Raw genomic sequence first — 21,348 nt, forward strand, 5'->3', positions numbered from 1 at the left:
AGATAAGAAGGCGGAAAAAACGAACTCAGGACAACATGTTTGCCAAACTTATGCAGTCCTCCCACACTAATAGGGAACAGCTGAATGCGTGGAGGCAAACAATTGCGGAGTCCCATAAAGCGTTAAATGAACACGAAGAGAGGAGGGATGCACGTGATGAGAGCAGGCAGGATGCTATGGTCAAGCTCATGGGGGAGCAAACTGACACGCTCCACTGTACGGTGGATCTAATGCGGGAAAGGCAGCAAGACCACAGACTGCCACTGCAGCCCCTGTATAACTGCCCTCCCTCCTCCCCAAGTTCCATAGCCTCCTCACCCAGACGCTCAAGAACACGGCAGAGGAGGCTACGGGGACCCACACACTCAACCCCAGAGGATTGCACAAGCAGCAGAAAGCTGGTATATCTGAAATTTTGATTTGGTTTCTGGACTTGTCCTTCCCTCCTCCCCCAACCCTCCCGCGGTCTACCTTCTGATTTCTCTCAATGTGTTGTGCAACAAATAATAAAGAATGGTTTTTAAACAGTTGCGACTTTATTTCCTTTCATATATGTAGGGGGCTTCAAGAGAAACAAACACAACTGTCACACCGTACCCTGGCCAGTCATGAAACTGGCTTTCAAAGCTTCTCTGATGCGCAGCGCACCCTGCTGGGCTCTTCTAATAGCCCTGTTGTCTGGCTGTGCGAAATTGGCCACCAGGCGAGTTGCCTCAACCTCCCACCCCGCCACAAACGTCTCCCCCTTAGTCTCACAGATATTGTGACGCACACAAGAAGCAGCAATTACAATTGGAATATTGGTTGTGCTGAGATCTAACTGAGTCACTAAAAGGTGCCAGCGAGCTTTCAAAAGTCCAAAAGCACATTCTACCACCATTCTGCACTTGCTCAGCCTATAGTTGAACTGCTCCTTACTACTGTCCAGGGTGCCTGTGTACGGCTTCATGAGCCATGGCATTAAGGGGTAGGCTGGGTCCCCGAGGAAAACTATAGGCATTTCAACATCCCCAACAGTAATTTTCTGGTCTGGGAAGTAAGTCCCTTCCTGCAGCTGTTCAAACAGACCAGAGTTCCTGAAGATGCAAGCGTCATGCACCTTTCCCAGCCATCCCACTTTGATGTCGGTGAAACGTCCTTTGTTATCCACCAGTGCTTGCAGCACCATGGAAAAGTACCCCTTGCGGTTTACATACTGTCCGCCCCGGTGATTCGGGGCCAAGATAGGGATATGCGTTCCATCTATCGCCCCGCCGCAGTTAGGGAACCTGAGCGCATTAAAGCCATCCACAATGGTCTGCACATTTCCCAAAGTCACTACCCTTGATAGCAGCTGGTCAATGATTGCGTTGGCTACTTGCAGCACAGCAGCTCCCACAGTAGATTTGCCCACTCCAAACTGATTCCCGACTGACCGGTAGCTGTCGGGCGTTGCAAGCTTCTACAGGGCTATGGCCACTTGCTTCTCAACTGTGAGGGCTGCTCTCATTTTGGTGTCTTTGCACTTCAGGGCAGGGGACAGCAAGTCACAAAGTTCCATGAAAGTGCCCTTACACATATGAAAGTTTCGCAGCCACTGGGAATCATCCCATACCTGCAACACTGTGTGGTCCCACCAGTCTGTGCTTGTTTCCCAGGCCCAGAATCGGCGTTCCATGGCATGAACCTGGACCAACGCCACCATTATCTCCCACTCGCTACATGCCATGCTTCTAGGAACGTCTGTGTCCATCTCCTCATTACTATCGTAATCGCGCTGTCATCACTTCCTCGCCCGGTTTTGCAGGTACTGCACACACTGCTGGATAATGCGTGAAGTATTTACAATGGTCAAAACTGCAGTGGAGATCTGAGCGGGCTCCATGCTTGCCACGCTATGGCGCCTGCACAGGTAATCCTGGAAAAAGGGCGTGAAATGTAGGAGAGCAGAGTGGCAGCTGTTCAGTTCACGATAGCCAAAAAAAGGCGGGAAATGGTTGTCTTCTGTAGCTTTCACGGAGGCAGGAGCCCAGGACAGGCAACATGGAGAAGCTCAGGAGCATGGCAAGAGCAGGAGAGCAGAGCTGGCGGCAGAAGCTGTGTTGCTCGGTTCACGATGGCCGAGCAGAGTTGGCAGCGGAAGCGGTTGATGAGGAAGAGAAAGAGTAGATACTTATAGAGATTACATAGAAAGACGAGAGGAAATGCGAGGTGGATTCACAGTACCAGGAGAGAAGCGGTGCACTGTACTGCACTGTCTCCTGAAAGCAGTATGGCGTCTGCACGCCAAAAAGGCGTGAAACGATTGTCTGCCGTAGCTTTCACGGTGGGAGGAGCGACTGACGACACACACCCAGAGACACTCACGAGAATGTTTTTGCCTCATCATGCATTGGGAGCTTAACCCGGAATTCCAATGGGCGGTGGGGACTGCGGGAACTGTGGGATAGCTACCCACAGTGCACTGCTCTGACGTTCGATGTCTCGGTACTGTGGATGCACTCCACCGAAATCACGCGCTTTAGTGGGGACGCACAAGACCGAATGTATAAAATTGCTTCCGAAAATTCAAATCGAATAATTTTGAAATAATTTCGTACTGTAGATGTACCCCCAAGCTACCCAGAGTGGCTGTATGGGAAGCAGCCAATTAGGCCACAGTGAGATCAGTTCCTTGCTAGAGCTGGAGGAGAGTGGATAGTGCTCTGGGATGGCTGCTGGGATTCCACCAGTACAAGGCCCTGAGGTAAGGGTAAAGAATGTGCTGGAACCATGGGGAAGTGGCCCAGAGAATCGTAGCAGCAGTGTAATATATTTAAAGGGATGTGGTGGTTGGCTGCTATTTATAGGGTCCCTGGGATGGGATCTGAAGTAGAGGGTGAGCCCAGGTCCCTCCTCCCCACCAGCCACTGGGAAAGTGGCCTGGACTTTGCACCCCAGAAGGGGAACTGAACTTTTTTAGTGGCCCAGCTGAAGAACTGGGGCCAGAAAGGCCCAGAGACATGAAATCTCCAGGGAGGGAGCCCTGGGGTGTGTGGCCCCACATCAGGCCTGGGACTGCTTAAAGAGCAGGGCTAATTTGGGGGAACCTAGAAGGGGCTGAGAGACCGCTTGGACTGGGGTACGGTGATAGGCCATGCTGAACTGATTGAAGAGTGAGCCCCAGGATAGGGCTGCAGATTGAAGGATCTTACAGAGGGTGCTGAAATAGGCCCCCTGTTGGATTTATACCCCAGAAGGGGTTTGCTTTGCTTTATCACACAGACAGACTGTGTGTGACTTGGCCGGAGGGCTGAGTCACCAAAGACCCATCACAAACCGAGAGAGAGAGAGAGAGCAGGCACAAGCACTGAGGCAGGGGACACTCGCAAGAGGTGAGTGCACCCCATTACAGTTCCATTTAGCTCTGCTGCACTTTGTTAAATTGCTGCATAGAGTGATGCTGGAACTAGGGATGCTGGGGGTCCGGTAGCATCCCCTGGCTTGAAGTGGTTTCCATCATATACCTGGTTTACAGTTTTGTTCAATGGCTTTCAGTACCCCTACTATAAAAATTGTTCCAATGCCACTGCCTGCATATGAATAAACATTCTGATCTTGCAGCGAAAAGAAGGAATTGAAAGATTATTTTTTCCCATAAAGAACAGAAAGAAAATTTCTGAGTCTGCTGTGGATGAACTGGTGTGGGAGCTTTCTTATAATTTACTTTGAAATACTGGTGCTGTCTTTTGAAATCTTTCGGGAGAACAGGGCTGGATGCTAGGGAGGGTTAATATAGGGCATCAGGGTGCTCTTTTTAGATGCACTGATATATGAAGTGGTTGTGTATGGGAGTGGGGCTTTTGTTCGCTTGTTTGTTTTTTTATTTATTTATTTTGGTGTGGGGGAAGTGAAGGAGAGTGTAAAAATGGCAGGTCCCAAATGTTTAGTCTAATTAGGATGCTGTTGTTCTCTATCATCTTCAGCCTTGTTTACTTTTTACCTGATGTTTTGGATTCTTGCTATAACTGTCACTGACTATGAAACAATAAAATGTACTTTAAAGGGAAGGTACTAATCACTTCACTTTACACAAGAGAAAATGGTACAGGTACTGAAAAGGTTAAAGGAAATTAAACTGGAAAGAAAGCAGAAGGAGAAGAGATACTTTGAGGGGCTAGCCAAAACTGCTTAGTAATGTGGACTTTTGCTTTACTATATAAGATGTGCTCTGCTCCCAGGAGCACTGACACTACAGAGTATAAAATATTCAGAATAACAAAATATGGTGAATGGGGTTACATTGTGCACTATTGTTTCTATAGTATTTGACACCGGCTTATGGTTTAATTCTTAATTTTGCCCATAGTTACAACTATCGCCACAGACTTGGAGTTGAGTGACTTGAAATTACACCTATTTATTTATAAGGGCCCAGTCCAATCACCATTGATATTGATGGGAGTCTTTCCATTGATTTGAATCAAACTCATAAGATGCACCAGTGTATTCGCAGCACTATAAACCTTTACCAGTTTGAATTTAAAATGACATGGTTATCTATGCAAAGGACCAGAGAGCATATTGCAATTGTCTCTGAACAAGACCAGGCATTCCTGATTCTGATACTGTTTTCCTCTATGACCTTATTGCATAAATCTTATGATTTGGTTTTCTGATATGAAAAATAGGGCTAACAATCCTCACATTTTTAACAAGAGTTGTTATGAGGATTAATTATTTTTTGTAACTCATTATTGACCTCCTGAGGTCCCTTCCAACCCTGATATTCTATGATTCTATGTTTGATAAATTGTTATAAACTTTGTAAGGCATATTATAGATAATATATAACTATTAGGTTAAGGGAGGACATAAACTATCCTTATTTATATAAAAATATGTAAGAAAATGTACTCTGCTTTAAATCACTACTTGAAAATTTAGAGAGATAAGGTGGGTGAGGTAATATCTTTTATTGGACCACTTCTGCTGGTGAGAGAGATCCAAGCTTTTGAGCTACACAGAGCTCTTCTTCACCTCTGGGAAAGGTATTCAGCACAGATCTACACTTAAAACACTGCAGCTGAACTGCTGTAGTGCTTTGACATAGTTAATCCACCTCCATGAGAGGCAGTAGCTTTGTCAACGGGAGAAGCCCTCCTGCTTGTAAACCAGGAAGTTAGGTCGGTATAACTGCGTTGCTCAGGGTGTGGATTTTTCACACCCCCTTAGCAACGTAGTTATGCTGGTGTAAATTTATAGTGTAGGCATAAGTAGTTAGCACATATCCTAATGGACCATTCAATGTAAAGTGGCCCATTAACAGCCCTGTAGTCATAGGACAAAAATTTGTCTTTTTTCACATAAACTTCTATAAATTATGCTCTCATGAATATGAAAACCAATTTCCTCCTAAATAAGAGAGTGAGTGAAATATGAGAGTATGAACAGAATCCTTAAAAATATAAACCATATTACATGCAACATGTGCCATGAAAACTATGTATCTATGTAGATTATTCATTAATAATAAAACTCACATACATAGTGCTATAATTTAATTGTGCTTTACAAACATATTCTTTCCCCTAGATGTTAGTCTTAGAGATAGAAAAGTATTCTTGGTTTCTCAGAATATAAACAAATGAATGTATGGTAACAAACTATTTATTAGAGATGTTCCTTTGTTTAGAGCTTATGTTCAACACAACTAAAGAAGTCCTGTGTTTTTTACTAGCAGGTACAGAGTCTGTGGTCTCTTTAGAAACTGTTTCTATCTCTTGTTTAAAATTATCCATCTTATATTCTATCCCCCAATGTATTCTTTTTAAAGAGGCTTTGACACGGTCTGAAAAATTCTTTTATAGCTAGAAGAAAAGGAGTATTTGTGGCACCTTAGAGACTAACCAATTTATTTGAGCATAAGCTTTCGTGAGCTACAGCTCACTTCATCGGAAGTGAGCTGTAGCTCACGAAAGCTTATGCTCAAATAAATTGGTTAGTCTCTAAGGTGCCACAAGTACTCCTTTTCTTTTTGCAAATACAAACTAACACGGCTGTTAGTTGTTCTGAAACCTTTTATAGCTAGAGTTCCCCTGTCCCTTAATCAATTTTAAGTACACTATACAATGGGTTAAAATTGGAGATGCAGAAAAGTATCAATATTTATCCAAGGCAGTTGAAGTTTCCTCACCTGACTCATGCCTTACCAAGAAATGAGGTGCTAAGTCACTTTCTCAGTTACCTCTTTGTGCACAGCAAGGAAGGCATTGATTTTTTACACTGGTTTTTTGTTTTTGTTTTTTTTTTTGCACCATCCCATACCCATATCCTTCTGGCTTTGTGACAGTGTTGGTGGGTGGGAGTGGACCTGCAAAGTCTTATGCTTAGTGCCTTTTAGGATGAGACTCCAGTTAGGAGCTCCATGAGTGCCAGTTCACCACGTTTCCCATCTATATTTCATACCATGACTTGAAATTAAAATACCTTGAACTAACTAAGTCACAAATTCATTTTCTACCCAGTTCCACTCTTGGTCTTCCCTGCAAATATGCAGTTAATACTGTGCTCACAGCAAAAGAATGAGGTGTATGAATTACCCATCCTTACTCAATATAAGCAAATTGTTGTTTTCTCATCCTAAAATTTGGGCTACCAGAAAGCCTTCTGACCGTGCCATCTGCCCTTGGATTATGCATCTCTGTTTCTTACCAGTGCTGAGGGGAATAAAGGCAACAGAGAACACAGATATACAAGTTTTAGGAACGCTGTCACAGGGTCTCACATTAAATATGTCCCTCTTTCTCTTTCAGAGGTGTGGAGAAATCTCATTTGATAGTCCTGATCAGAATGCCAAATGTGTTTGCATGCTAGGTAAGAGTCTTTCCTCTTCTGATATGAGCTTTGGTGTACGGAAATATATGCTGTTTCATCTGGTGCTTCTCTTCTAAATTAGGCTGAATTCAGCCTATAAAGTATAATTAGCTGGGGTGAAACTAGTATGAATTACAACGAGATGTTCTTATATACCAAATACATGTGTAAACGAGCTAATTAAAATGATTCTTCTGTTTCATTTGTATTGTATTGTTGAATAAGTGATTTCTGACAACTGGTTCTGATAATTATTTGCAGATCCTTTCAAACTCCTGTTTTACCGGAGGGACATTTTTGACTGTTTTGTAACTAAGCAGGCAAGAGTACTTGTGTGAAAAATCTCAACACACTTTGGGCTAAATTGTGCTTTGTTATACTGCCATAAATCCAGAGTAACTCCTTTGAAGTCAATGGAATTATTCTGGATTTATACTGGTTTAACTGAGAGCAGAAACTGGATCTTCAATTTAATAAACCACATATCAGAAGAGAGATAATTAAGCTCATTTTAATATTGATTGAAAAGCCCTTGCTTATATAAGCATGCTCAGGATTTCCAAATCTGCCAGAAGTGTATAGAATACACAGTTCATGTTACAATTTTGATGCATGGCATTGGCATTCAAATGTTATTAATATTATAGGGTCAGATTCTGATACCCTTATGATAAGTAGAAAACCTTTTTCCTCTAGTAGTCCCATTGACTTACGCATTGTAAGAGTACTAAAATCTGTCCCATAATTATGGTGTGTTCATATTCCAAGAAAAGTTGAAGAGTTTGTTGGAGGGGAGGAAAATGTTATTTCAAGAGTTTCCCTTAGTTTTTCCTTTTAAAAAAATCTAAAGTAGGTGAGTTGATTTTAAACCTTCCAAGAACTTTCACTACTATCGCAGCCATTCCAGTATTGCAGCAAATGTTCCACAATATAGACAGGAGGAAATAATTTCCTTTACATGTAGCCTGTATATTCTCAATGTGAGCTTTTTACTTTACTAAAAAAGAGTATAATTCTAGTGGTGCCTATCAACACAACTGAAATTATGGCTGTATAGATTCATAGATTCATGAATTATAAGGCCAGAAGGGACCACTGTGATCATCTAGTCTGCTTTCCTGCATAACACAGAGCATAGAACTTTCTCAAAATAATGCCTGTTTGACTAGAACATAACTGCATTTCAGTTATGAACTGTGATATACACAGATTCAGAATTCCTCCTGAAAAAATGAAACCTGTTGTACAAGGTCTGAACCTAAAATCAAATTTGCTTTTTAACAGCATTGATTTAAAATGTGAATTTTTGCAAGCCTGGTACCTGCAGTATAAAGTGGCACTTCTATATGTTTAGAAAACTTTTTATAAAATGCATTAGTACATTTAAAAATTATATCATGCATACATAAGTCCCTAAATATGGGACCAGATGTTTAGCTGATGTCAATCAGCATGACTTGATCCATTGAAATTATGAGGATCTTTCCCATTATTTGTAAAATGCTTAAATTGCAAAATTGTATATTCTCTGGAAACAAAACAGAAATATACTGCTATGTATCAATGTGTTCTGTAGTTGTTTGTTATATTAGCTTGTTTGATTTGCAATGCTATTTCTGAAAAATAAATTAACAGCCTTATTATTATTACAGGGTACAAAGAAAAATCATAAAATATATAAGAGGAAAAAAGACCTAAAAACAGCCTTTGCTCAGAGAAAATATGAAATAAATGGGTCATTTCCTTGAGTAAGGACTCCAGGATTGAGCTCTAAGTTCTTATGACTATCCTGCCAGGGCTGAAATAAAGTGAGCCTTACCCTCCTCTTCCTTTAACAATATGGGGAACAAATGAAGAGCATGCACACAAAGCAGTTTTTAAAGGAAAACTTTAATACTGCATGAAAGCTATTCTAATTGTTACATCTAGTTACTCATATGGAAGCATAAATCATGATCAGGGATTTTTTAGAGCCTTACATTTTAAAAAAGAAGAATGAATAATACACTTCCATTTTTGGTAGTAGGATAACATACAGTAGGTTAGTCCACAAGGAATGCAGCTACAGTTTGAAAGCATTTAGGAAGAGGAAATTGGAAGAGTTTGGAGTTAAGTCTATTTGTTACACAAGTGTTTTCACGAACATATTTGTGATATCTTTTTAAAAATATAGAAATATTTTGGAAGTCTCCTGCTTTCCCATACAACTGAAGGGCAGCTACCTTCCCTCTGACCTAATTGACACCATCAGACTGTGTCTCCTGGTACAAAGTACAGTACCAGTAAAAATGCCATCTCCATTCAGTTATTGTATAAAAATGGGGGGAAAGTGTGGGATATATTTTTTAAATTAGTTCTGAACATACTGCTAAGAACTGGATAAAGAGAAAGTATTGTGTGCGCATGTGCACAAGAGAGAAAAAAAGAGAGCAAGTTCACACTAGTGTTGTCTGGTAGATGCAATCAATAGTGCTTACCTGTGTCATAGGCCCAATATTACTAACAAGGTAGAGTTCTGTGCTTTTGGAGTAGATGGATACGGGTCCTACCTGATTACCTAACTCAGTGAAGTCCTGGGTAATCATGGTGTGCAGCACCGTGGCAACCATGAAGTCCTAGGTAGCCATGGAGGGGTTTGTTTGTTTGTTGTTTTTAAACGCAATAAGGCCAAATATTGCAAAGACTTATGCCCACTGGGCATAGTTGGACTGCTCATGGGGCATAAAGTTAAGCTCATGTGTAAGCCTTTGCAAGATCAGAGTCTAAATGGACTATATGGTTTGCTATTCAAGGCCTTATCCCACATTTCTTATGCATTCCCATTGAATTCAGTGGGAATTTTGGATACACAACGAATACAGGATCAGGTCCCTACGGCTTTAAAAAAAAATACCAATAAGGCCTGCAGGATGCTCTGCAACCCTGCAACCTTTGACCAGTGTAGAAGTATTAGATTAGCTACATCTTTCTACTTTCCACTCCACTTCAAAGCAAAGTGGACATATTTGCTTAGCTATTTTTAATGTTTGTTTTTCCTTTAGGGGTGGAAAAATTATTTACAGGGACACAAAGGAGTCAAACATCTCAATAATTCATAAATTGTAAAGGGGAAAAAATCCATGTGTGAATGTGTGATGCTTATGTAAGTAAAAGCCTATCATATGCAGCTCTGCCAATACCCCAGTCTTGGCTTGCGAAACACTTTCTATTTCAATAATGGGCTGAAACTGCCAACTGTGTTCAAACGTGTGGTGGCTTTTCTGCTGTGGGCAAAGAGCCACTAAGGACATAGCTGAATCCATGAAACTCATTTCATATAGGGCAAAATACTGATTTTTTTTAACACAGATATCCACAGGTAATAAATAGGAGACGCATACCTCTGAAACAACACTCTTCTTTTGAGGAGCCAGGCACCCCTCTCTGGTGGAATGAAGGGAGGGAGTGTGTGGCCCTAAAGCAACGATTTTATGTTTAGTAGTTTGCTAGGGCAAGTTTTCTTTCTTTTTGGGCTGCTCTTTTTAGGGTGACCAGACAGCAAATGTGAAAAATCGGGATGGGGTGGGGGGTAATAGGAGCCTATATAAGAAAAAGACCCAAAAATCAGGACTGTCCCTATAAAATCAGGACATCTGGTCACCATAGTTCTTTTCTTGGATGAATTCTAAGTGGCTGTTTGTGAGGAAACTGCTGTTATTACAATAAGTATTCCTCAGGTTATGTCTGCAAGGACCAAGTCTACAGAAAATGAGGAAAAACTCATTATTTCAGCTTGGGCTGAATTTATAACAGTGGGGGGAAAGCACATAAGCACTTTTCATGTACTAGCCATTAGGCTTGTGTTTGACTCTTATTAACTTTAACTCCAGCACCACACTATTTTAGCAAGAGGAATTCACATCTCTTCTGGAAAAATCTCTAGCTGACCTTCCCCAACCTGTAAGTGACAGATAGTAAACAAGCAGAAGGCAGAATCTCCTAATAAAGTCTTCCCAGTGCTTCAGTAATAGGACACAGGTCCTGGCAGCAGCAACTGTCAACACAAGCAACTTACGTTAGAAAAATGTGCCCTCAGTTATGCCCCTGTTAACCCACTAATATCAACAGGGTTAAATAGATATAATGGATGGAATAATTTAGCCCTGTATACATTATGGTGGAAGTCCCTGGCTATTTCCTGGATAACAGGAACAGGAGCAAATTGCTCCCTCCTTCTAAAGCTGAAGAAATAGTTCAGTGTGAAACAAGCAGGTTGAAATTTATTTGTACACTGAGGAGTCACTTAAAAAAACAAAGCAAAACATACCGATAAACAAACAATATCTTGCTGATATATTATCACCTTTTAGCAAAAATGTCAGTGTCAGCACTTGAAAAACAGATAATAGACTAGAGTAGAATTTCCATACCCTTGCAGATACACTGTGTTCCAGCAACCTCTCAGAGTTACATATCTGCATACGCAACACAACCCAGCAGGCCCAAGAGTATTTCTTTTTGAACAGGTGTGTTAAAATAAAATTCAGTTGAATTAAAGTGGAAAAATAGATATTGTTCTTGAAAATGTCATATCTACCTATCTTTGGTATTTATATGACCCTTATTACCGTAGTATCTGAGTGATTCACAAACTTTATTTATGCCCTTTCCAGGACATACATGCCTTTTCCCAGTCCTCCTTACCACAATAAGAAAGTTAAAGCCATTTCATAGCAAAGGCCTAACTAAAGATAAAATACAAAAAATATCTTCAAAAGGCAAGTTTTGCTGTTTTAAAAGATACAGATTTCTGCATAGTGCTTTCCTTTCTGACCTTTTCCAAAACCTGCTTAGGTATTTCAGTCCTTTTAGTGTCAGACATGTGCAAAAGGAATTAGCCACTGATACCATAATTGAAAATAGCAGCACACTCTCTATAGTGAGGGTTAAATTTCCCCCATCAGTATTCATATTTGAACTAAAAGTCATAAATATGTATGTGCAATTCCCCTTGATGGCAGTCACTGGTGTGAATGGAGCACGGTATCTTCCTATCTGTGTAAAGGGTATGAGAGGCCAATAGTCCTAAACACCTGCACTTAATATACAGTCTTGCAGTATTTTGACACTTAAGTCTGCATGGATCTCCAAATCACCATATGCCACATTTTTCATGGTGGAGCTCTCTTGTTCACTTGATAACAGTTCCAATTTTGCCAGAACAGTACAGATTTTCCACATTGTGTCATAAATCCTGTTTAGTTGCCTGTAAGCTCTGAGGACTCTTGCCGGTATATCTTGTCAACATTTCTCTATGTCTAAGGTACTTATATGGCCCCCATTACTGTAGTAACTGGGCCCCTTAATTTTTAAGCACTTATCCTCACAACACCCCTGTGAAGTAGGGAAGTGCTGTTGTCCCCATCTTACAGATAGGGAACTGAGGCACAGCGGGTGGAATTCACAAGGAGAACTCAAACCACCCTGTCAGCTGCCATCTAACCCTATAGGCATCTAAGTTTCCACTCTTAAAGTTCCGTAGGCTCCAAAATTTCTGCCAGTGGGCATGTGCACAGCCACCCCAATCCTGACACCACTGAGCAGCTTGATACTTTACTCACACTTAAGCCCCAGCAGGATTCACAAAATAGACGTTCCCCTGCCTATCTTAACTGTGAGGCCTGAACCAGTAGTTGCGCCCAAAGCCCACTTTAGAGCACATCTACTGCATCAGTGCCTGGGCAAACCACATCTGGATTCTCTGCACCTCGAAGTCTTTAAACCACGATTTGAGGACTTCAGTAGCTCAGACATAGGTTAGAAGTTTGTTACAGGAGTGGGTGGGTGAGATTCTGTGGCCTGCGTTGTGCAGGAGGTCAGACTAGATGATCATAATGGTCCCTTCTGACCTTAAAGTCTATGATTCTATGGATGAGGAGGTTGGGGTAGTACCTACTTTCCCCCTGCTTTAGCTAGTGGTTAGCACACCTCCCCAGGATGTTTAAGACCTAAGTTCAAATCCCCACTATGCCTCATGTAGAGCAGGCATTTGAACCCTGGTCTCTCACCTTCCAAGTGGGCTACAGGTGGGCTACTGTGTCTTCCAAGTGGGTATCCTGGGGTTGGTATCTCTCCTTTTGAAGCGTTCCACATTGTATAAAATACTTACATGGTCATTGGGTGAGAGAAAGATTTATTCTATAGCCCAGCAGTAAGGGCACTCACCCTTGGGTGAGAGACCCAAGTTTAAGACCTTGCTCCATTGACCAGTAAAAATCCTCACCCTAGAATACCCCCTAGCCCAGTGGTTAAGATACTCATCCCTGGAGACATGGGTTTAAATCCTTTCTCCAGATCAGGCACCATAAAGGTTTGAAATTGGGTCTCTCACATCCTGCATGAGTGCTCTGACCACTGGGCTGTAGAGCATAAGAGGGCCTCCTTCTTCTTGGTTTCTCTTGAAAAAGGACTGACCTGACTTAGGTTCCTAACTCCAGGTGAGACTTAACAGCTGTGAATCCCAAGTAGAGCTAGGTACTTAACTCCCTTTGAGGGGCAGGGCTTTGACCTCACCCCTCTCCTCAGCATTTCCTACGAGTGAGCTTAGGCAACTACCTGCTCAGTGTACTGGCTGCAATGAATCCCTTTTTAGGTGCCAGATTCTGCCAATGCATTGTATAGGGAACCTAGGCACCTAACTCAGGGTTGTGAATGCCACTTGGTGGCAGGGCACTTAAAAATTAGGCGCTGCAATGCTCAGTGTAAATCCCACATGTGAATCCTACCGGGTCAGACTTTTAAAGGTATTTAAACTCCAGTGGGCGTTAGATGCCAAAATATCTTTAAAAATCTGGCCCTGAGTGACTTGCCCAAAGTCATACAAGACATTTGTGGCAGAGCAGGGGTTGAATTGTCTTCTGGAGTCTCAGGCTAGTGCCCTAACCATTGGCCCATCCTTCCTTTGATAGAGGTCATCTCACAGCTGCTGTCCAGGCCACTTCCCAGCACAACCTTGCAGTTCTCACAGACTCCCTGCTCTGTGTGTCTTAATGCAGCATCATAAAAAAGGGAAGAAGGAGGATCCTGGGAACTACAGGCCAGTCAGCTTCACCTCAGTCCTTGGAAAAATCATGGAGCAGATCCACAAGGAATCAATTCTGAAGCACTTAGAGGAGAGGAAAGTGATCAGGAACAGTCAGCATGGATTCACCAAGGGCAAGTCATGCCTGACTAATATAATTGCCTTCTATGACGAGATAACTGGCTCTGTGGATGAGGGGAAAGCAGTGGATGTGTTGTTCCTTGACTTTAGCAAAGCTTTTGACATGGTCTCCCACAGTATTCTTGCCAGCAAGTTAAAGAAGTATGGGCTGGATGAATGGACTATAAGGTGGATAGAAAGCTGGCTAGATTGTCGGGCTCAACGGGTAGTGATCAATGGCTCCATGTCTAGTTGGCAGCCGGTATCAAGTGGAGTGTCCCAAGGGTCGGTCCTGGGGCCGGTTTTGTTCAATATCTTCATAAATGATCTGGAGGATGGTGTGGATTGCACCTTCAGCAAGTTTGCAGATGACACTAAACTGAGAGGAGAGGTAGATATGCTGGAGGGTAAGGATAGGATACAGAGGGGCCTAGACAAATTAGAGGATTGGGCCAAAAGAAATCTGATGAGGTTCAACAAGGACAAGTGCAGAGTCCTGCACTTAGGATGGAAGAATCCCATGCACAGCTACAGACTAGGGACCGAATGGCTTGGCAGCACTTCTGCAGAAAAGGACCTAGGGGTTACAGTGGACGAGAAGCTGGATATGAGTCAACAGTGTGCCGTTGTTGCCAAGAAGGCCAATGGCATTTTGGGGTGTATAAGTAGGGGCATTGCCAGCAGATCGAGGGATGTGATCGTTCCCCTTTGTTCGACATTGGTGAGGCCTCATCTGGAGTACTGTGTCCAGTTTTGGGCCCCACACTACAAGAAGGATGTGGAAAAATTGGAAAGAGTCCAGCGGAGGGCAACAAAAATGATTAGGGGACTGGAACACGACTTATGAGGAGAGGCTGAGGGAACTGGAATTGTTTAGTCTGCGGAAGAGAAGAATGAGGGGGTATTTGATAGCTGCTTTCAACTACCTGAAAGGGTGTTCCAAAGAAGATGGCTCTAGACTGTTCTCAATGGTAGCAGATGACAGAACGAGGAGTAATGGTCTCAAGTTGCAGTGGGGGAGGTTTAGGTTGGATAGTAGGAAAAACTTTTTCACTAGGAGAGTGGTGAAACACTGGAATGCGTTACCTAGGGAGGTGGTGGAATCTCCTTCCTTAGAAGTTTTTAAGGTCAGGCTTGACAAAGCCCTGGCTGGGATGATTTAGTTGGGGATTGGTCCTGCTTTGAGCAGGGGGTTGGACTAGATGACCTCCTGAGGTCCCTTCCAACCCTGATATTCTATGATTCGTATAGAGAACAGTAGGGGAAAGAAACTACTGATTCACAACGTCAGTATCAGACAACTTCAGATGGGGGGGTCTCAAGGAGGAGAGAGCAGAGATTACACAGCGGAGAGGTTGTAGGGAGAATCAGGGGGAGGAAAAGGAATGCACATGATGGGCTGAAAAAAAGGGGCAGATAAGGGGATTTTGCAGGCCCAAGAAAGATGGCTGAACTTCAGGGATGGAAAAAGGAGAAGAGTGGAAAAGTCAGGGAGACAGAAAATGAGTATCATTAGACTGGGGGAGGGAGAGATGGGGGGATTCAGGGGCTGGAGGTTAGAGACGTGGTGATTTTCAGGATTTTGGGACGGAGAGGAAAAGGGGTCAAATGTAGCTTGAAATCCTCAGAGAGGAGCCTGTCATTCACCCCCAATAGAAATCAGTGAGAGTGTTTCAATTTATTTCAGTGGCTTTAGATGAGGCCCGTAACACTCAGGAGAGTTGCCACATTGCCAGCCCCAAAGGCTGATCTCCTCTGTACACAAGGAGACACAGCATGGCAAGAGCAATACACACTTCCCCCACACTAGTCCCAAGTATCTCTACCCTGAACTGGAAGGACCAAATGTAGGGGTGAAAAGGTTAGTTTGTTTTCAGTCTCTTTGAATCATTGATCTATTTGCTTAAGCAACTGATAATGTTGACAACAGTGGTTTAGGCCTGATCCCAAACCCTTTCAGGTCAGTGGTAGTTTTTCCACTGGCTTCAATATGTATTGGATCAGGACCTGTGTAATGTGAATACCAGTCCACAGAAAATGTACTGAGAACCCCCAAATCATTTCACATAGGCTTACAAACAGCCATTAGCTTACTCACAAGTATATATTAAATTATGCTGTTATTGATTTCAAAATAGTGTGTGTGTCATAAATATAAAGGGAAGGGTAAACACCTTTAAAATCCCTCCTGGCTAGAGGAAAAACCTTTCACCTGTAAAGGGTTAAGAAGCTAGGATAACCTCGCTGGCACCTGACCAAAATGACCAATGAGGAGACAAGATACTTTCAAAGCTGGAGGGGGGAGAAACAAAGGTTCGCTCTGTCTGTGTGTTGTTTTTTGCCAGGAACAGAAAAAGAATGGAGTCTTAGAACTTAGTAAGTAATCTATCTCGCTGTGCGTTAGATTCTGTTTTGTTTAAATGGCTGATAAAATAAGTTGTGCTGAATGGAATGTATATTCCTGTTTTTGTGTCTTTTTGTAACTTAAGGTTTTGCCTAGAGGGATTCTCTGTGTTTTGAATCTGATTACCCTGTAAGGTATTTACCATCCTGATTTTACAGAGGTGATTCTTTTACTTTTTCTTCAATTAAAATTCTTCTTTTAAGAACCTGATTGCTTTTTCATTGTTCTTAAGATCCAAGGGTTTGGGTCTGTGTTCACCTATGCAAACTGGTGAGGATTTTTATTAAGCCTTCCCCAGGAAAGGGGGTGTAGGGTTTGGGAGGATTTTGGGGGGAGAGACGTTTCCAAGCGGGCTCTTTCCCTGTTATATATTTGTTGGACGCTTGGTGGTGGCAGCAATAAAGATCAAGGGCAAAAGGTAAAATAATTTGTACCTTGGGGAAGTTTTAACCTAAGCTGGTAAAAATAAGCTTAGGGGGTTTTTCATGCAGGTCCCCACATCTGTACCCTAGAGTTCAGAGTGGGGAAGGAACCCTGACAGTGTGTGAGAAAAAACAGTGGAAAGGAAATTATTTATGCCAAATATGTCACTGTACACAATGGATAGGTAATGCTGGAATCTGGAAGTGTGCACAAAATAAAATGGATTAATGTAAAATAGACTATAAAATAATAAAGGTAACTCAATTTTTTTAAAAAGCTTATAAAAGCTAGTTTTAAGTTTGTTTCTTGTTTTGAGTTAATTAGGTTTTGAGTCAAGAGGTTTTCTTGAATAAGGACTGCTGGATTTGACAAGAGGTTTTCTTGAATAACCACTGCTATATATCTGACTGTAATAGGTTAAAAACAGTTCTTAAAAGTTCAGACTTACAGCTCAAAAATAAAAAATAAATCTTTTAGGGAAATTATAAAGGATCTGAAACTTTCAAAGATCCATCCAAGAAATCCCATCCCCCAAATTTCTTTGACTAATACTTGACATATGGTTTGTAACTGAGTAGATATGTTCTTTATACAATACAATGTAAAGCATGCAACTCTCTGTACTCTGATTGGCTAATAGCCATCAGCCAATCAGAACACAGGACTTTTCTTAACTATGGAGATTATACAAATCTTGCACTCTGACTGGCTATAGTGAGCTCCACGTACAGAGTTGCTTAACAAATATAGCCATCTTTGCTTCTGACCCCTCCTCACTCCGTATTTAATATCTGTGGTTAGGTGGAATGACAGTTTAAATAAACTTTGCATGTAAGAGAAAATATGCTTCCCTTAAAGAACAAGGGAATATTCTCAGAGGACTGGGCTTAAATGAGGTAATGGGGAAGGGGATGGTCAAATATTAAAACAGTCATGTTTGTTTTGGACATATGAATCAGGCCAGATCCTCACCTAGCATAAACTTTCATAGCTTCACTGATTTTGGTGGAAGCAATATACACCAGCTGAGAATCTGGCCTTGGGAGTTTTAAGGGCAGTAGTTAAAGTAGAGGGACTTATAGTAGCCAAGTGAAATGTAAGGTTACCAGAAGGAGAACACATTTTTCTGTAACAAGTTGAGGGTGTATGTTGTTCAGTTGATAATAATCATATCCTGGATCCCATATGTACTGATAACTTCCAGTCAGGAAGCACCATTGGATCACCATTAAATTTAAGGATTTTGTTTAATAGTTATTTTTGTTACACACCTCTAGGAAATTAGTATCAAGCGTTAAGGCTTGATCCTGCACCTCAGAAACCATTGTGTAAGTCTTGTGGCCCTCTTCAATGACGGCAGGATCGAGCTTTTAGACTGGAAAGTCTCCCTCTCGCTGCTATTAGCACCTTTGCATTTCTCTACTCAGCTGCTGTTTTCTAAATTCCAGTATTATTATTCCTCCTATCGCATCAGTGTATTGGGAGCCCCTTTTCCTTATTACTAATGGCAGAGGAACACCCCTATCGTACAGGCTGTGCTATATCATGGCACTTGCCCTTTCTTTACTGATACCAGTAAGTCTTACGTTACCCAAAATACCTGAACATTTGAAACAAAATCAGCCCCAACAATGTAATTCAGATATAGACCATTTTTCAGACATAAAATAATCGTTGTTATTCTAAAATTCTATCTGATATTATGCAATTCAATGTGTGAACAGTTTTGGAGATGATGAGGATCCCTAGGAATAAATAATGAATGCTCAAAACACTCTTGTTTACTTTCATACTAAATAATAATTATCCTCTTGACACTGCAGGGAGTTCCCACAAGACTTCTTTCAGCACAGAATCACTGTTACGTGCATGATACAGTGAATGTTTCAATAACTTTCAAAGAATGCATAGCCTATAAAGTCATTGATCTCTTTATTGAAGCAGTATTGTTGGTCTAAGGGCATACTGCACTCTGTGCATGAGCTATACACACAAATTTTATAAAGCCAGCTTTAGGGTGATCCATCAACACACCCTCCTCTTCTTCTCTCTCAGTTTTCTGTGGGCCTGACATCTCAAAATAGAGCATCACTCGACAAGAAGGGTCTCAAAGTTTTGTACTAAGATTTTGCACTTCACTGTAAATTATGCATTTTATAGACTGTCTCTCCCCGACAAAGGTGACGTGAAAGGAGGAAGAGAGACACTAGAAACTCTCTTTCAGTTCCATAACACTGAGGTTTGGAAATATGGACTTCTTCCTCTGCTTTCAAGGAACCCAAAGGGGCAGTGGGAAGCTAGTTTTCTGTACCTGCCCCCTTCTGACACATTAGGGTCTGTGTGTGTTGCAGCACTGCTTTGTTAGTTTCATGGTATTGCAATTCATCTGAAGTATTTGCACTCAGGGTAGCAATATATAATCTAGTATCTACATTTTCTCCAAATGGTATCCAGGGTTGTGTGCAGAGATGTTGAGCACTGGAGCTATATCCGCCTACACTTGCAGTGAACTTGGCCCAGTGTGTCTTTCTGGGATCCTTTGGGATGAAAGGTGTTATATAAAACATTAATATTTGTAATTTAATGTTAATCCTGATGAATTGCCCCATATATAGGGTGACCATATGTCCCGTTTTGACTGGAACAGTCCCTTTTTTAAGCCCTGTCCTGGCTGTCCTGACCTTTTTTGGCAAAACTAGGCATTTGTCCTGTTTGCTCTTGCCAACTGATGATTGGCTGGCAAGAGCAAATGGGACAAATGCCCAGTTTTGAAAAAAAAAATGGTGTGCAACCCCTAGCGGGGCACAAAGGAATGTGAGGGGGGGGTCTTGGGTGAGTGGCATGGACTAGGTCATCCCCGCACTGGCAGTGTGGGGATGGACCGAGCAGCTCAGGCTGGCCCCGCGTGGGCCCAGGGGGGTGAGTGGTGTGGGCTGGCCCCATGTAGGTGCGGGGGGTGAGCGGCTGAGGCCAGCCCCACCTGGGAGGGAGGGTTTGGTCCAGCCCGTTTGGGGAGGTAGGGGCGCCTTGGGCTAGCCCCAGGCAGTGTCCAGTTTTCCCTTTTGGGAAATATGGTCAGCCTAACCATATAAGAGTACAGCATAGCCTCATTTTTTACACATTTAAATCTTGGTACATAGAGATAAGAATATATTTCATGGAAAGAAAACCTCACTTTGTTCACTAACCCATTCAGTGCCTTCATACAATAATTTGCGTTAAGGATAATAAGAAATCATAAATTTTGAATGTTTTGGTATCTGGGATAAATTCAAATCCTCGTCATTATTTCAATGCAGATTTTAGTGCTTAATCTATTTTATTTTAAATATTTTTTTAAACTGGCATTGGATGATAATGGCATTTACATTGAAATAACTTCCTTGGAGCTACAGTATTGTGATCTCAATGGTGCTTAATCCATTGTTATTATTATTTGCATGAAAGAGCATTACAGCTCTATCTTTTCTGTCATCTTATGCTGTTTGAGACCTCTAATCCATGGATCATTGATATGATAGACCATTAAGGTTTATAGTGTCAATTCATACTTAAGGATCTATGCAATATAAACACGACAGATTTCCTCTATAACTCTTATAGTGGATTGTGACAATGGGATTTTATGTATTTAAACAACAAACCACATTTGATTTGCACCAAAAGAGATTTAGGTTAGAGATTAGGAAATACTTTCTAACTATAAAGATAGCTAAATTCTGGAATGGGCTTTCAAGAGAGGTTGTGAAATCTCCATCATTGGATGTTTTAAGAACGGGTTGGACAAACACCTGCCAGGGATGCTCTAGGTTTTCTTTGTCCTGCCTTACCACCTAGGGCTAGACTCAATGACATCTCAAGGTCCCTTCCAGCCTTACATTTCTATGATGCTATTATCTGTTAGTACAGACCACATGCAGATAATAGGCTTCAATCTGTATGGGAATTTAGACCGGGGACATGTGCAGTAGTAACTCTTTAATTGTGAATATTTCAGCCTTTATCATTTCTGTTACATTTGGGGAAAAGCACAAAATACTTTTTCATAGGTCTCCCCCAAACTGGTAAGGTTGGCATGTATATTTATATAGATATATGCATATTTTGGCATTCAGTCATTTCACCCATTCAAAGTCTTCTAAAAGATCAGCATAAGGGGAAAGCCAGAGATTTTTTGCCTTATCTGATGTACAGGTCCAAATAGTCAGAATAAAGAAGTTGTTATCTTTGGACATATTCTGCCAGACTAATATCTAATATAACATTTGATGAATGCTTATTTAAATTAGTAATTAGCATAGATCAGTACAGTAAATAGATTCTCTTAGGGGAGAGGAGGGTTTTTAAATGCAAATAGAGGTATCAGAATTTTCAGTTCATTTTGTCTTTTTTTTTGTTTCCTTTGTCTAGACACAATTAAACACATCCTGTTGGAGAAACTGTTTGATGTTTATCTTCTCTCTACAGGTTTGGGCACAAGCCTCATGTTACTAAAGACAAAAGAGGT

At 41.6% G+C, this 21,348-nt stretch overlaps 1 protein-coding gene across 3 annotated transcripts in view; it reads left to right on the plus strand.

Annotated features, from left to right (window-relative positions):
* The window catches only part of PDE7B (phosphodiesterase 7B), a 277,534-nt gene that overhangs the window by 79,258 nt on the left and 176,928 nt on the right, over positions 1 to 21,348 (plus strand). For 2 of the 3 annotated variants that reach the window (XM_027820564.3, XM_043542966.1), the window contains exon 2: positions 6,774 to 6,834. In XM_027820564.3, coding sequence (XP_027676365.1) covers positions 6,774 to 6,834 — 61 coding nt within the window. Of the gene's footprint in view, positions 1 to 6,752; positions 6,835 to 21,348 lie in introns of those variants that run through there. The other variant, XM_007058062.4, reaches the window with a different exon arrangement.

The sequence above is a fragment of the Chelonia mydas genome, chromosome 3, assembly GCF_015237465.2.
Source record: "Chelonia mydas isolate rCheMyd1 chromosome 3, rCheMyd1.pri.v2, whole genome shotgun sequence".
Taxonomy (NCBI): domain Eukaryota; kingdom Metazoa; phylum Chordata; order Testudines; family Cheloniidae; genus Chelonia; species Chelonia mydas.